The sequence below is a fragment of the Telopea speciosissima genome, chromosome 7 (genome assembly GCF_018873765.1).
Source record: "Telopea speciosissima isolate NSW1024214 ecotype Mountain lineage chromosome 7, Tspe_v1, whole genome shotgun sequence".
Classification (NCBI taxonomy): Eukaryota; Viridiplantae; Streptophyta; class Magnoliopsida; order Proteales; family Proteaceae; genus Telopea; species Telopea speciosissima.
This window is the reverse complement of record NC_057922.1, coordinates 8,610,030-8,626,098: the sequence shown is the minus strand read 5'-3', so window position 1 is coordinate 8,626,098 and position 16,069 is coordinate 8,610,030. Positions and strand designations below refer to the sequence as shown.

The window sequence follows — 16,069 nt, the reverse complement described above, 5'->3', positions numbered from 1 at the left end:
ATAAGGTTTGGATTCAAGACTTTTTAAGTGTTCCTACTTGTGGCTAGCTCATGATCACATAGATTTCTTTATTTTTTTTTTGTTTTAATGTTTTCCTTGGTTTCAGGGTCTCTCTCTTTCTCCCTGCTGGCAGAGTTTCATCATTTGGTGATCCTGATACCTGAACTGAAACTCTGAATTCCCAACGCCTTTGATAAGCTCAAAGAGGCAAAGATGGATTTGCTTCCAGCCATGCTCTTACAGCAGAAGTTGGAGTATTACCTGCACCACCCCCGTCTACTTGTCCCTGAAGTGCGCAAGGAGTTCGAGTATATCATACGCAGTTTAAGTTACACGAACGTGAATCTTAGAGATCAGGATGTAAGAGCCTGGAGAAAAGCACTTAAGGATTTGGAAGACAAGGTCGATTATATTATGATATTAATCCTGAGCCTGAGATCACCAATGTTGGGGTTCGGCCACCATCAGCTTATTCTCTTCATATTCCAAAGAAATTTAAAGAAGCAATTGAAGGAATTGCCTGGGTTAGGTGAAGAAATCCAAAAAATTCAGACAAACGGCAGTCCATCTGTTCCAGATAATGCCTCTGAGAGTACTCAAGCCGAAGAACAGAGCTCCTCAACCTCGTTGGGTTCTATAAAATATGGAGTAAGGCCATCAGCGTATGATATGACGACTGGGACAAATGCAACGCTTATCCATGCTGATGTTGTGAATAGGATTGAGGATTTGTTGCTGAATTATGGAGACAAAAAATTCAAAGTGATTGGTGTGATTGAGAGAAAGGGTATTGGGAAGAGCAGACTGGTTACTTATGTCTACCAGAATGAGGAAGTAAAGAAATTTTTCGACTGTTATGCTTGGATTTCAAACCCTTTGTCTTCCCAACCTGAGAATATCCTTCGGGAGATGTTACGCCAATTCTACTTTGGATCCCCTCCCTACACATTGGAGACGATGGATCAAAAAACCTTACTATCAGCAATCAATAAATGCTTGGTTAAGAAGCGATTCTTATTGGTTCTTGACGGTGTTTCAGACTCTAAAATATGGGGGAGTGTTATCTTACCTGCTTTCCCCTTTGGTGGTCAAGTTGCTCCACTTGGACCGATCGTTTTCACAAGTAGTTTCAACCATGGTAGGATCGTTTTCACAAGTAATTTCCCACATCGCAGGAACTTCGACGCTAAGGTGAACCAAGTTTATGTCCAAATCCACCTCAAGGCCTTGATGCAAGAGGAAACAAGATGGGATCTTTTCTGCCAACTGGTGTTTACAGACACAGAGCCTCCCGGGAGTTGTCCACTGGAGCTAGAAGGGATTGCAAGAAGGATCACCGAAAAATCAGGTGGTCTGCCTTTTGTGATCCGGCTGCTTGCTGGGGTCCTGCGGGAAAACAGAAACCCCGAATTTTGGCAAAAAATGTCTTAGCCAATTGGAGGGATTAGATGAATATTCTAGAGATGATACACTCAAAGAAATATTGCTCAGCTATGATGCATTGGTTTGACCTCTTAAATCATGCTTCTTATAGTTAAGTATCTTCCCCAAAGACATTGAGATTCCATTGGAGAGGGTCATTCGGTTATGGGTAGCTGAAGGCTTGGTGGAGGAAAATTCAAAGAGAACAGCAATAGAGACTTCCATGGCCTACTTACAAGAGCTCATCAACAGGGAATTGATTCAACCGGGACATGTTGATGTTAAAGGAGATCTGAAATCTTGTAAGTTTGATGATCAGATTCGCAGAGTAGCGCTTGATATCATTGGATCCAATGTGCGAGTCTTGGTTCAAGCCACAGACAATGGATCATCTCGAATTGCAGCAGGTATCCCAAGTTTGCGTCTCCTTTCCATTCAGGGTAAGGGCATTGAAGAAATAGCATCAGATAAAAATGATGCTCCATGCATACGCTCTTGCATTATCTCTGGAATAAGTAAGTTACCATCCTCAATTATGCGTCGATTTCAACTCTTACGAGTGTTGGACTTGGATCTCGATGGCTCAGATATCAAAACCTTGCCAAACAGTTTGAGTACTCTAGTACTTCTAGTATATCTAAGACTGAAGGGCTCAAGCCTCAAGGAGGTTCCTGCCTCTGTTCTGAAGAATCTGATCCGTTTGAGATACCTGGGGTTGAGGAGAACTGGAATTAGAGAGCTTCCTGCTTCCTTGTTACAGTTAAATGAGCTACACACCTTGGATGTAAGAGAGACAAAACTGAGGACACTGCCCCATTGCGTGTCCCGACTTCCTCAACTGCGGCACATATATCTCTGTAGTTCTTTTAGAAGAGAAGTTGTGGAGATGCCACTAGGAAAGGAGACAGCAGAAGAACGATTACTCGAACTCCAAACACTTGCAGGTGTGAGAGCTACTACTGACTTGATAGAGGAACTAGGAAGATGGACCCAACTCCGAAAACTTTCCATTGGAAGAGTAGCAGAAGCTGATTCTGAAAAGTTTTGTGATTCCATCGACAAGATGAACTTCCTCCGATCACTATCTATAAGATGTGAGATAAATGAGACCCTACATATGGGATCTTTGGCGCGCTCCATGACCAATCTCGATACATTAAGAATTGGTGGTTCGGTTGAGGCCTTAAACTCTGCTATAAATTGCTTCCAAAACCGCTGTTGCTTATTCTTGTGGGATAATCTATTCACAGATGATCCTCTTCCAATGCTACAACGTGTTCCTAAGCTCATGGTCCTCAGCCTGGCTAATAGTACTTTCCAAGTAAAGGAAATAAGCTGTGATACTGATGGTTTCCCCGAGCTAAAGACACTGTCCATTTTCCAGCTGAGAAATCTAGAGAATTGGAAAATAAATGGACTGCAAAAGCTCGAGTATCTTTCCTTTGGGCATTGTCCGGATTTGAAAGAGCCGCCTCAAAACCTTGAAAAACTCCTTAAACTCCAACTTGTGAAGGTTGCAGGAATGGATGAAAAATTCAATGAGAAGATGGAAAAGATTGGCAAAGATTCCAAATATTCTTTCAAGGTCCGCAGCATTCCATTATTCAAGCATGATTTCGGGTGAGTTAGCTATAGCTATAACCTTCAGGATTCAATCATAATGATACAATATATATATATATCATGTTCTTTAATTTCTTGCAATCTAACAAGTGGATTTTGTACACTCTTCCCTGAAATGATTCTGTCTTCTTAATTTTGAAAATTTATGCATTAATTTTTAGAAGTAATGTTTTAATCCAACTTTTTCTTTCTTTGCTTCCATAGAGCCACCGAGCAAAAGCACATGACAAAGCATGAAGAAGTTTCAGAGGCTTCTGGTGAGTTTTGATCAATCAATCAATTAACTTCTGTAAGTTGTTGCATGCCTGCACGTGTGTGTAATGTGTACGTGCGCTGACATCAGCTTGCTATGGTGGTTTGTGCTAATATTTGTAGCGGCAGAGTCTTAGGCTGGTCTCGTGTTTGAGTCCCCTACCTAAGGGTGTTAAACGGTCCGGTTTAGTTTAAACCATTTAATTAAACGGCCTCAATTTTGAAACCATAACCCAATCATTTATAAACACTTTCACAGTTTCGGTTTAATCTGCATCCAAACTAGAACATTTCCTACATATCCAACAGTCAGATATAGGCATACAGCATAACTCTTAAGTACTTTCCACACACTAATGTCTGGACAATTTGGATCCTCTGTTGCCGCCTGCCCGTGTGGCCGGTGTGCAGCCTCACACAGGCAGGGTGTGGACTCCACATGGATCCCACTCGGGCAGGGTGCTCGGTCAGTGGGTAGGGTGGTCATTTCGCTCCTACCTGTGTGAGGCTGCACACCGACCGCACGGGCAGGCGGCTGCGAGGATCCAAATCCATGTTTGGAATGCCTTTGCCACGGAAACCAATAGTAGGTTTGTAAAGCCTTTTTTTGGTGGGTAGAGATGCACTTGAATTGAGCCTCCAATTTCAAGTTTGATCTAGCATTCTATAGATTATGGCGATCAAATTGGGTTATTCTACCACCTGTGACCACCATTATTGCCACCTCCAATCCATTCCAACTAGTGTTTCAATTAGAATCGGTGAATCAGATCGGGGGTTGTCCGATTCAGATCAGATTTGGCGGTCATCGATCTTGATTTCTGATGAGTCAATACGGCCGATTCCTGGATAAGAACACCAGAATCGTTGGAATATTCCTAGGATCTGTCGATTGTAGAGGTTTTTCAGACCGAATGAGCTGATTCTGATCTGAATCGAATTGGAATCGACACTGACTGCTTCCATCACCGATTACATGTTTTAAAACCTTGATTCCAACTCATCCTGCTCGTCACCTCAACCACCCACCAGTATTGCTATTCTTGGATTCGAATATATCTCCAATTTTCACCATAATCTAGGGTATTTGGAAGCACGAAATAAGTTTATATTTCAATCCCAATAGATAGGGCAAAATGACCACCCAACTCCATGAAGGGTGGAAATTGTGTCTTTGTTGATGCTTTTGTGTGTGCCCGTATTGGTTCCAACACTAATGCAGGAGCCACGCTCCTGGACAAAATGGCACACACACATGTAGTGTATCAACATTAAACTAATTTTATCGAATCTTGACTCTTTTGTTGTCATACAGGCTCTAAAGGATCCCTGCCCACCTCTTCCTCAGATGCACATAACAATTCTAATAAAAAGTAGAAGAATTCTAGCTCAAATGAGGAGAGTTTGCTTATAGCATCGGCTCAGTGAAGAAAATCCAGTACTTTTGCTTTTGTCGAACTCATTCCTGATGATGAACATGGGCTTCCTGGAGTCCATTTACTTTTTCTATTATAGAAATAAAAGTTTCCTTTCCTCTCTTTGGACAAAAATAAATGTTTTATTTATGTTATAAATTCTATTTATAATATTCTTGCTATAATGATTAACATTGCAAACAACTGCTAGCTCGGTTGGTTGGAGGCATTTGCAAGTTGAGTGCATGCCCCCAGGAGGTCAAGGGATTCGATTATCCAAGATTGCATATTGTGCCAAAAAAAAGCACCCCTCTCTCCCCTCCTTACCTTGTAGTTGGCCTGTGGGCCCTTGAATAGGATAGATCCAAAAAAAATGCATTCTAGGTCTATTTTGCATTCTCAGACGATATAAACAACTGTTTTTTTATCATCCGAGAATGCAAAATTGGAATGCATACCAAACGTTGCCTAAATCAATACATGAAGAAACCAAACTAATTACAAGACAATTTTTACATTGACATAACTATGAATTAGGAGCTATTTACTACCCAAAAAAAAAGTTGGCTGTTTAGAATGGGGTGGAAATGTTGTGGGACTAGATCCCACAGTATTGGGTTGGGAAACATGGGTAAGATTTTTACTTTTCCCATTAACAGTAATCAAAGTCCCACCAAATAAGATAGGGGTTGGATTTTTAAATGTCACGTCAGCAGACAAAATATTTAATATTATTTTTTGAGTTTTTGTAAATTCCACCCCCCAACTTAATCAAATAAGATTTGGGGTGGGATTTTAAAATGCACATTAGGACTTTTCCACCCCAATTCTCCTCCCCGTAGGTACCCCTCAAACAAATCCGCAAACAAACGAGTCCTGAGTGGTATAAGGGCATTAGAGAAGTTGGGAGTTTTGAGTGGAAGTGGGCTCACCGGTCACGGGCTGGTCTCTGTTTGAGGATGCTATAGTTTGAATGTCATTTGGACTTCTTCTAAAGGTTGGGCCAAGTGGCCCCACTAACCAGAGTTCACGGGAGGTTCATATCAAGTCCAGACAAAATTCCCTCTGGTTACCACGTGGCCAAATCAATGCAAAGGAATTCTGCCATCACAGAAAAAAGCTTCTCCTCACCCGGTTTTGTCCACAAGAAAGATTCATTGCCACCTCATCTTCCTCCGTCCCCCGTCCCCCCCAAAAAAATAAAATTTGCCCCTCTTGTATTGGGACTTTTTCATTTTAGGGATTTGGTCCACCCTTGATCCGGCCCATTATTTTACCTGAACCTGGGCCTTGGAATGTAGGTTCGATATATTGAGTCAGGGACTGCGATTGGGTTCTTCTCTAAATTAGTGGATGTTGGTGAGTATTCTTTCTGGTTTAATCAGTTCGTTGGCTTAACTGGTCTTCTATTTGGGCCGGGCTCCAAACAAGACCCAATCCCTTGGAAGTTATTGAATCCAGGTCATAGAGGACTTATTTGGTAATTTACATAAAGTAGTGGGGACATATGCAGTGAGAAATCTCTCTCGATAAATATTAGCCACAAATAAGGTTTCAGTGTTTTATGTGATATCAGCCAGAATCTACATGGGACCACCAGGTCACGGCCTCCCCCAGCTCACTTCCCTAGGTTTTAACAATGTTTCCAAAACTCCATTCGTACTTCTGTGTTGCTGCTTTATTCTCACCCAAAAAAAAAAAAAAAAAAAAGTGTTATTATAATGACAAATTTAACCCCATCTTCTCAATAAATACCATGTGAGACAAATTCAGGATGGGACCCCCAAATTTCAATGCCTCTTGACCTACCATATCATATATATCACTCCTAATTAAGCAACGAATTTACATTTTGGTAAGGTCTTCATGTAGTTACGATTCAGTTTCGCATTACTTTGACTTGAAACTTGACATGTGAACAAAGAACTTAAATTCAAACAAATATATTTCTAACTCGTATCTTAGAGTCACACGGTGGACTCTATGCCAGGGTAATTTACCAAAATTACCCTTCATGGTACACCACCAGCAAGGTGCACGTGGATTATATGTAAACAACCGGAATTGCTAACAAATTTGCAAGACAAAGGTTCACGTGAACCATGTAAGTATACAATGGTCATTATTGGAATAGAGAGAACTAATGGAGAGACGAGGTGAAGTACAGGTTCATGAGTTTAAGATGCTCAGTGCAAAGAGACACATTCAAGGAAAGAAAACTTTCAATGAAGAAACAAGGCTGTGAGATAGAAGCAGTGGGCATCAACTACAAGATCTACACCCACCAAAGAAGAAGATTTAGATACCCATTTAAGGTTCTCAGCATCAGCAGCAGCAAAGAACAAGAAGAACAGCTCGAACAAGAAACCACAGGAGCCGAACCAGAGTTCCGGCACGTTCTCAAGAACGTTACTTGCAGAGCCAAACCATGGGAGATACTCGCAATTGTCGGTCCAAGCGGTGCCGGGAAGTCGACACTTCTAGAAGTCCTCGCCGGTCGACTCACCCCTCAAACCGGCTCATTCCTTGTCAACCAGATACCCATCGACAAAACCCATTTCAAGAAAATCTCCGGCTACGTCACCCAAAGAGACACCCTCTTCCCACTCCTCACCGTTGAAGAAACTCTTACGTTCAGTGCTAAGCTCCGGCTCAAGCTCGAACAGGCCGATTTACACTCCCGGGTCAAGTCCCTGATGGACGAGCTCGGCTTGACTCACGTTGCATCAACCCGAATCGGAGATGATTTGGTTCGCGGAATCTCCGGCGGTGAGAGGCGGCGCGTGTCGATCGGCGTTGATGTAATTCACGACCCCAACGTCTTGATCCTCGACGAGCCAACCTCAGGTCTTGACAGCACCTCAGCATTGCAAATCATAGACATGTTGAAAACCATGGCCGAGACACGCGGTCGGACCATAATCCTGAGCATCCATCAACCCGGGTTCAGAATCGTGAAGCTATTCAACTCCATTATCATGATGGCTGACGGCGCCGTTTTACATCACGGCACCGTCGACCAACTGAGCCTCCATTTACGGTCCATGGATCTTCAGTTACCTCTTCAGGTCAACATCGTTGAGTTCGCTATCGACGCCGTCGAAACACTCCAACTGCCACAACTGTCACAACAACCGTCACGAATTCGAAGCGGTAATTCTACCCTACAACAACTTTTCCAAGAAACCGTCGCTAATGCTCGAATCGATCTTCCTTACAGGTTTGCTAATTCGAGATTGAAAGAAACGGTTATACTCACACACAGGTTTTCCAAGAACGTGTATCGAACAAAGGAGCTATTCGCTTGTAGAACGATCCAGATGCTGATCGTAGGGCTAGTATTGGGTTCCATCTTTTATAATCTCAAAGACGATTTTTCAGGTGCTGAAGAGAGGGTAGGTTTGTTTGCATTCGTACTGACCTTCCTGCTGTCGTGCTGCACAGAAGCTCTCCCCATATTTCTTCAAGAAAGGGAGATTTTCATGAAAGAAACCTCATGCGGGAGTTATAGGGTTTCATCTTATGTGATTGCTAATGGGCTCGTTTTTCTGCCATTTCTGCTAATCTTGGCCTTCTTGTTCTCTGCTCCTCTGTATTGGCTTGTGGGTTTGAACCGGAGCTTCACTGCTTTCATGTATTTTCTGCTACTGATATGGTTGATTCTGTACACGGCTAACTCGGTTGTGGTTTGTTGCACTGCTCTGGTGCCCAATTTCATAATTGGGAATTCTGTGATTTCAGGGGTGATGGGTTCGTTCTTTTTGTTTTCTGGATATTTCATACCCAAGAGTGGAATGCCTAAGTATTGGGTTCTTATGCATTATATATCTCTGTTTAAGTATCCGTTTGAAGGGTTTTTGATAAATGAGTTTTCTGGCAAGGGGAAGTGTTTGGAATACTTGCTTGGTGAGTGTGTAATGAATGCAGAGAATGTGATGAGGGAAGAAGGGCTTGGGGAAGAGAGTAGATGGAGAAATGTGGTGGTCATGGTTTGCTTCATCTTGGTTTACAGATTCATCTCTTATGTCGTCCTTAGGTGTAGGTGCTCTTGCAGAAGTATCAATGGAGGCCTTGCTTGAATCAATCATGTCACATGGTACTGATCTCTCTTTCTCTCTCTCTCTCAAAAGCATGAAAAATAGAAAAAGAAAGAAATGTAATACTAAAATCTCAGTTTTACTGATTGATTCATCAATGTCTCTCTTTTTGTTTCTGTTCTTAGGCTATGTTTGGTATGTATTCTTGAAATGCATTTTAGGTTGATTTCTCATTCTCGGATCATAAAAACAACTTTTTTAAGGATCGGGCCCTCTATTGGCCAAGATTGGCATTGTATCAGTCCATATAACTTCGGATAAGAACAATATTGGCTTGTATCGATCCATGTCGACCCAATATTGGTCCGTATTGGTACAGATCGACCTGCAATGTTTTCTATAATTTGATATGGATTGGATTGGTTTGGCTGATCTAGGACCAATTGGGAATTGATATTGGTTGATATTGGCCAATTCGATACTGATTCTTATAACCATGCTTGGGATTGTTAACACATGGACGTGGTACACTTCGTATAAACAGTTCAGAGAGGCTTCACACGTGGAGAATGGATCATCTACACGTACGTGCAGAGGAACTGGACTCTAGGCATGAGGCGGAAACTCGTAACATTCAAGAAAAGGAAAGCAACTCTCAATCCATATCCTTTTTGCTTTGAGAAATACCTACAATACACTTTGAAAATGACAGTGGGTGGGACATGTGTCGAGCATTGTACGTTGGAGTCCAAGAAAAAGGTGCCGAGAACAAAAGATAAGAAAAAGGTGTGGAGAACAAAAGAAATGGCACATACGACTGCACTCAACACCTGTTCGTTTTTGAATGGATGTGGAATGTTAAAACCCCACCCTACCAGAAGGTCTTGGGTTCCTATTTTCTCTTGGTTTATTAGAGATCTATTAAACGAATGAGATATTGAACAACTGCTTAATCAGAAGGATGCCACATGGAATTAGCCAGATAGTTTGGATACGCCATGTCATCACTACAAGTGGCAAATTTTGGGTAGAACATCTCAAGGTTTTCTATAGGTGGTTTACCCCTAAACTTCTTTGCCAATTGATTTTCCCTATTTCAGTTGCAGACAATAAGACCAATCCAAATCATATTATTGGCTTAAGGGCCCATTTGGTTTGGGCGCACTTGAAAATTTATTCTCCATGCGTGTTCTCTACTTCTCTTTAGCACCCTTCATCTGTCTTCTCACCCACTCCACTTTGTTTTGCTTTCTTGTTCTAAAGCTCACATGACAATTATTGACTGAAGTAGCAACTCATGGATTTATTTTGGGCCCCAAAGTAAGTTGCCATATCAAGATTTCTGGCTGAAAAGATCCATTGCTCATATAAACAGAGTTCAAAAAGTTTTGCAGAGACTGAAGGAACTAGGTAACAGAGGAAGAAGGATGTCCAAGAAAAAAAATTTTCTTCCTCCCAAAGAAAAAGATGACAAAATCTTGATTAGTTTTCTCAGCAAGACAAAATTGTCTTTAGTCCTATCCTTATCTTTTCTTTTGCTTCCTGTGTGCTTTGATGAACTAGCACTTATCCTTCTTTCTGGGCACGCAAAATTTGACAGTAATTTTTCTATTCCGATTCTATGCATGTTGGGGACAAATGAGCAACCACAGGAAGAAATCAAACAAACTATCATAATATGAGAAATTTAACATGATTCTTCATGATGCGTATATCCACCCAAAAGAATCAGAGTTTTTTATCAAATCAGAAAAGAAAAAAAACTCTATACACCACTCTGGCACTCTCCATCTTACAAAATCCCCACAATTAAAATTTTACCCCGTACATGTAATGGACCCAAAACCCACCCCAATTACAAGTACAGACTCAACAATAATTATGTGGACTCAGAGCATACAAGACACACTCAACCCTAACCCCAACCCCAACCCTAACAATGCAATGAATCACTGGTGAACCAAATTCTAAAGTTCTTTTAAAGTATTGTCGAACTGAAATAATTTCTGCTTCAGTTAGTTTACAGATGAGATATTAGTTTGGTTTCTAAGCTTTGGATAGTTGAAGCCATAGCAGTTAATGCAACCAACTTGTAGCTTACCTGATTTTCTTTCATCCATCATATACTGCCTACAACAGGAGTGATTTCTCATAGCAAATGGCGAATTGAATATTCTATTCCAGCAACTGAAGTGATTAATTTCTATTTGTAAACAAGAGGTTAATTCCAAGTTCTGTCAACTTCCAGATCTCCAAAGTAGCAGTAAATTCCAAGTTCTAACTATTTCCACATCTCCAAAGTAGCAGGTTTACAAGGTCCCTTTCAGACATTCTCAAGTGTAAATTAAGCTATCTTTAGATATTCAATGTCGGAAATCCTGTTAATTTAATTAATTTATAATTATTTAACTTAATTCTGATGTAGAGCAATCATAGAAAAGGTAATTCCAGTATTGTACCCAGTGCACGAGGACCCCGCCACTGCGGAGTCTAAATAAAATCGGCTTTACCGAAAGAATAGAAATTTATACAAATTTAGGTGAAGGTTTAAATTCCTACTAGTTGTAAACAAATCTAGCTACCTCATCCATCATAAGCCAGGTAACTCCCACCCACCCACCTGCAGAACAGAAGATTTCCAATTTTATGTAAGTAATGTGTTAGAATACATGAGTGGTGCATATTTCAGTTACTCACCACTATAGCAATTGTAAGGCCATTTCTTCTCTTTCTGCAATGCTAGGGGGAAACAATATGAGCTTCAAGTTAGATTACAGATGCAAAGTATCACTTTGGTTTCTAAGGTTTACTTAGTTCAAGCAATAAAATGCAATCAATCTAAAGGTGACCTGAGTTTTTAATCAACCAGAATCCCAACAGTGGAAGAAATCAGGACCATAGGAGGAGTCATGCCAAGACAAGGATGGCTGAAAAATGCATGGAAATACATGAGAGAAACTTGAATAAATTTGAGTTAAAAGATTTGACAACTGGTATATCAAGGACGTTATCTAAATATCCAAAGGTCTGAATTGCCAATTATCATCCTTCCACATGGCACAAACAAATGTGCAGATTACATAATGTTTTCTGCTGTGTGCAGAATAGAAAACCTTTAGTTTTAATATAATGTCGAGCTGTCTTTTATTGTGGATCAGACTCAAAGCCAGTACAGAACCTTTGCCACAGTCATTTACTGCTAGACACCCCCCCTCTAAGTACTTGTAGAGCTTGAAGAAACTATTTTTGGGCAAGATGGGTCCTTGGTCTTCATCCTCTAGCCATAACAGATAAATCCAGTTTCTAGCTGCACATGCCTCAAGATGGATCATTGGTCTTTATCTCAAAGCTATAATAGACAAATACATTTTCTATATGCAATTCCACCACCTCATAGCAATGGCACTGCCAACATTACCGGCTCAACCAAATTCCATTCTCACTGAGAAAGTTCTTTTTCTGATTCTTTTTTTTGCTTCCCTTGATTTGCTACTTGAAATATGATCTTTTCTCCCCCTAAATGCAATCCTTGAGTTGTTAATTTACAACTCTTCCATAGAAAAGCTGAATCAGAACACCGAATACCTTTGAAAACTTTTCCTGTATCCAAATCATAGACGGTTATCATTGTCAAATAAATCAGCAATGCTTGTTCAAAGTTTGTCAGTTAAATCCAAAATCCATTCATGACTGAGTCTCCAAAAGTAGGCAGTGGCATTGAAAAGGCAAGAGTATGGATGGTAATGATCAAGCAAGTCGGTTGCCATTTTGGTATGCTAAACTACTTCGAAGAAATTCCTACTAATGACTGATGCATTGCTTGAAACTGTCAATCTTCAGTTTAGATACTGCAACGGTTCCGACCCCAATTTTAATCCATAAAAGATGACATATGAGTTCATAACTACAAGAAGGCCCTCATGCAAACGAGTACATGAAAGTGTCATAGAAAGCACCGTTCTCTGTTCGTTTCCCTGATTGTCCCGATTATATAGATTAAAGTTGACAAGGCCTTTTAGAATAATGTGAAACAATAAACCCCAGGGTCCACTATAATCATGTTGATAAAAATACTGCGAACTTCTGTATAGAATAACAACTTGAGCAAGACATTAGGTTGACTCTTCCATGACACAATCATCCATCAGGTTTGCCTTGCCATACTCAATTATCCATGTAACAAGGAAACAGAAGAGGAGAACAGATAATCGCATGAATAATCAACTCCTGTTATCTTTTCTGCTTCATTCTTCCCCTTATCTGAAACCACATTTTGAGCTGTTGATAGATACACTCCAGAACAGCATATCCTGGTACAGCAATCTTAATATTGATAAAGATGGCTTTGCCTCCATGACGCAGTATTTGGTTCACCCTAAAAACAAAGACATGGTTCCTGATCCTACTTCTCTGCATCCACTCGCCTTCTCCAAATTCCACTTGAATTATACCCTTCATCCCAAAAACATCCTAGACAACAAGAAGAGAGGAGTCCAACTTCAGCATCCTCTCTCCAACTCTTTCAAAGAGTTTCAAGCTCAAAAGAAAATCCCACAAATACAAATTCGTGACCCCTAAACTGAAGCACTTGGCTATGGTACCACACTTAGGTTATTCAAGAGAATTCTAGTGCTTCACACATGCATCCACTTCAAGTGAAACACATGATCATGGCATGGCATTCCAAAGTCTTCTCTGAAACCAATATAAGAAAAAAAATTCATTGAAGGATCAATCAACTCAGATTTGATTTTACACTTTCAAGAGCAAGTGTGACTTGAGTCAGATTCAAAATGGATTATGGTCCCATGCTCTCCTGGAAAGAAGAATGAAGCAGAGCGCAGAACGCTACCAAGCATGAACCCTGTTGGCCTGAAGTTCTCCGTCAAGGTGAGCCAAAGATCTCCCTCAGCTGAATAATCAAATTGAAAGCAACTGAATCCAATATGTGTATCTCTTCAAAGAGGAAAAGTGAATTCTCCAGTCTGTCACATTCTGAAAGAACTAGGGACAAATCACCACGTGAGACATAGACCCAAGTTGGAACAACTAGGGTTCATCATTCATAATGTGAAATTACCAAATCAGGACCTTATGCCAGGAAGTTGAAGAGGGAGGGGAGCCATGCTAGCATAAATAGAGCAAAAAATAGGAGTCCAGAATGAACCATGACCCTTCAAGGTGTATAGAACAAACACATTGATCAAATTTTCTTGCTCAGCTATCCACCCAACTGCGACCAGGATTCTTTCTGATTCTCCTATCTTGCATCGTCTTTCTAACTTGTGCAGATTTCTCCCAATCCCCAGAAGTCGCATATAAGCTAGCCAGCTGCACATAAGCACTTGAATCAACATAATCAAGCATAATAATATACTGTGCCACCTTTCTCCCAAGCGCTTCATCTCCATGAGACATACATCCTCTCAACACCGATGACCACATGCTTGCATCCGCTTCAAATGGCATCAGGTTAATGAGATCCATTGCTTCCTTAAGGAAGCCTGCACGGGCAAACAGGTCAATCATGCATGAGTAGTGCTCAATCCCTGGCTCAATTTGATACTCCCATTTCATTGAATGAAACCATATCTTTCCCTCCTCAACTAGTCCACAGTGGTCACAGGCAGACAATACACCTGTGAACGTAATGCCATTAGGACGAACACCAGCATATATCATCTCATCAAATAACTTCAATGCTTCAATCCCATAACCATTTGTAGCATAACCAACCAACATTGAGTTCCAGGGGACCGCATCAATTTTTGTCATTTCTTCAAACAGTTTTCTTCCATCTTTAATGTTACCACACTTGCAGTAGAGATCAATGAGGGAGGTGGAGATGATCTGATCAGACTCAAGGCCGGTGACAGTGCCTCGAGCAAAGATCTGCTTGCCAAAGTCCAGAGAACAAATGCTAGCACAAGCACTAATTGCACTGGCCAGGCTAACCTTGTCCATCCTTAAATCTAGCCTATGCATCTCACAGAAAAGTTTTAGAGCCTCAACAGCACAGCCATTTTGACTATAGCCCACTATCATAGAATTCCAGGAGATCAAGCTCCTAACGGGCATTGTCTCAAAGACCCATCTTGCATCTTCGATTCTTTCACAACTGGAGTATAAAGATATTATAGAATTGAGCAACACCGTGTCATAATTTTTCAGCTCGCCAAAGAATTTGCAAGCATCATTTGGTCTTCCACACTTGGAGTACATGTCAACAAGAACACTAGAAATGATAATATCATGAATAACCCCAACTTTGTAACAATGAACATGCATTTGCTTACCATTGGTAATATTGCGCATGCTAATGCAAGCACTTAAAACACTGGCGAGAGTAGAGGTGTCTGCTTGAATTCCATCTCTTCGCATCTTAGTGAAGAGATCTACTGCTTCCCCTACTTCATTATTGGCAACATATCCAGCGATCATGGAGTTCCACACCACGACACATGGGCTACTTATTCTATCAAAAATTCTTCTGGCATCACCCAACCTACCACAACTTGCATATCCAGTGATCAATGATGATACAGAGAAGTCATCTGATTCCGGCATCAATTCCAAAGCACGACTCGCACTATCCAAATCCCCACATTTCCCATACATGTTAACAAGGGAACTCCCAAGCACCAAATCAAACTCCACATCAGTGATGAGAATGCGAGTATGGATTTGCTTACCCCAATCAAGGGCTGCAACATTGGCGCAGGCACCAATAACTGTCGCGAGAACAAAGGTATCAGTTTGCGATGTTTCGCCAGGCTCTGAACACAAATCCTTAAAGAGCCTCAGAGCTTGTTCTGGATATCCATGGCGTACGTACCCATGAATCATTGAATTCCATGCAACCCCATTTTTGACAGGCATTTCATTGAACAGTCTTCCAGCTGTATCAAGGTCACCTGATTTTACTAGACTTGAGATGACTGCAGTCCATGAGAAATCATTCTTGTGGGGCATGGAATTAAATAACCCAAGTGAATCTTCCTTGTTTCCAGATTTCAGGTAGGCCTCTATCATAGTATTCCATGAAAAACAGTTTCTTTGAGGCATTTCATCGAACAACAACCGCGCATCAGTCAAGTCACCCCACCTCGTATACAACTGCAGTAGGTAGTTACCGATGAATGTCACAGAATTCAATAGACCCATTTTGAGCAGATGAACATGGAGCTGCTTGCCTTGCTTGATCGAACGGCTACTGTTGCAAGATCGCAACAGATGAACGTAGAAATGGAGAACAAGGTCCATTTTCAACAATTATGAAATCATTCTCACAAAAAGTGAGTCTCCGAATTTCTAACTGAA

General features: G+C 41.0%; 3 protein-coding genes across 3 annotated transcripts; 2 read left to right on the top strand and 1 right to left on the bottom strand.

The window, feature by feature from the left end:
* Nucleotides 1-213: 213 nt before the first annotated feature.
* Nucleotides 214-3,434, top strand: LOC122668173 (disease resistance protein RPM1-like). The gene is made up of 4 exons (XM_043864769.1): nucleotides 214-1,383; nucleotides 1,535-3,042; nucleotides 3,250-3,302; nucleotides 3,421-3,434. The coding sequence occupies exons 1-4, from the start codon at nucleotides 214-216 to the stop codon at nucleotides 3,432-3,434; spliced, it is 2,745 nt and encodes a 914-aa protein (XP_043720704.1).
* Nucleotides 3,435-6,864: 3,430 nt separating this feature from the next.
* Nucleotides 6,865-8,916, top strand: LOC122669191 (ABC transporter G family member 5-like). Its single transcript, XM_043865883.1, has one exon. The coding sequence runs from the start codon at nucleotides 6,884-6,886 to the stop codon at nucleotides 8,789-8,791; it is 1,908 nt and encodes a 635-aa protein (XP_043721818.1). The 5' UTR covers nucleotides 6,865-6,883; the 3' UTR covers nucleotides 8,792-8,916.
* A 4,899-nt stretch (nucleotides 8,917-13,815) lies between these two features.
* Nucleotides 13,816-16,063, bottom strand: LOC122669189 (putative pentatricopeptide repeat-containing protein At1g77010, mitochondrial). The gene has a single exon (XM_043865882.1). It carries the CDS (start codon nucleotides 16,010-16,012, stop codon nucleotides 13,967-13,969), a length of 2,046 nt encoding a protein of 681 aa, XP_043721817.1. The 5' UTR covers nucleotides 16,013-16,063; the 3' UTR covers nucleotides 13,816-13,966.
* Between the last annotated feature and the right edge of the window lie 6 nt (nucleotides 16,064-16,069).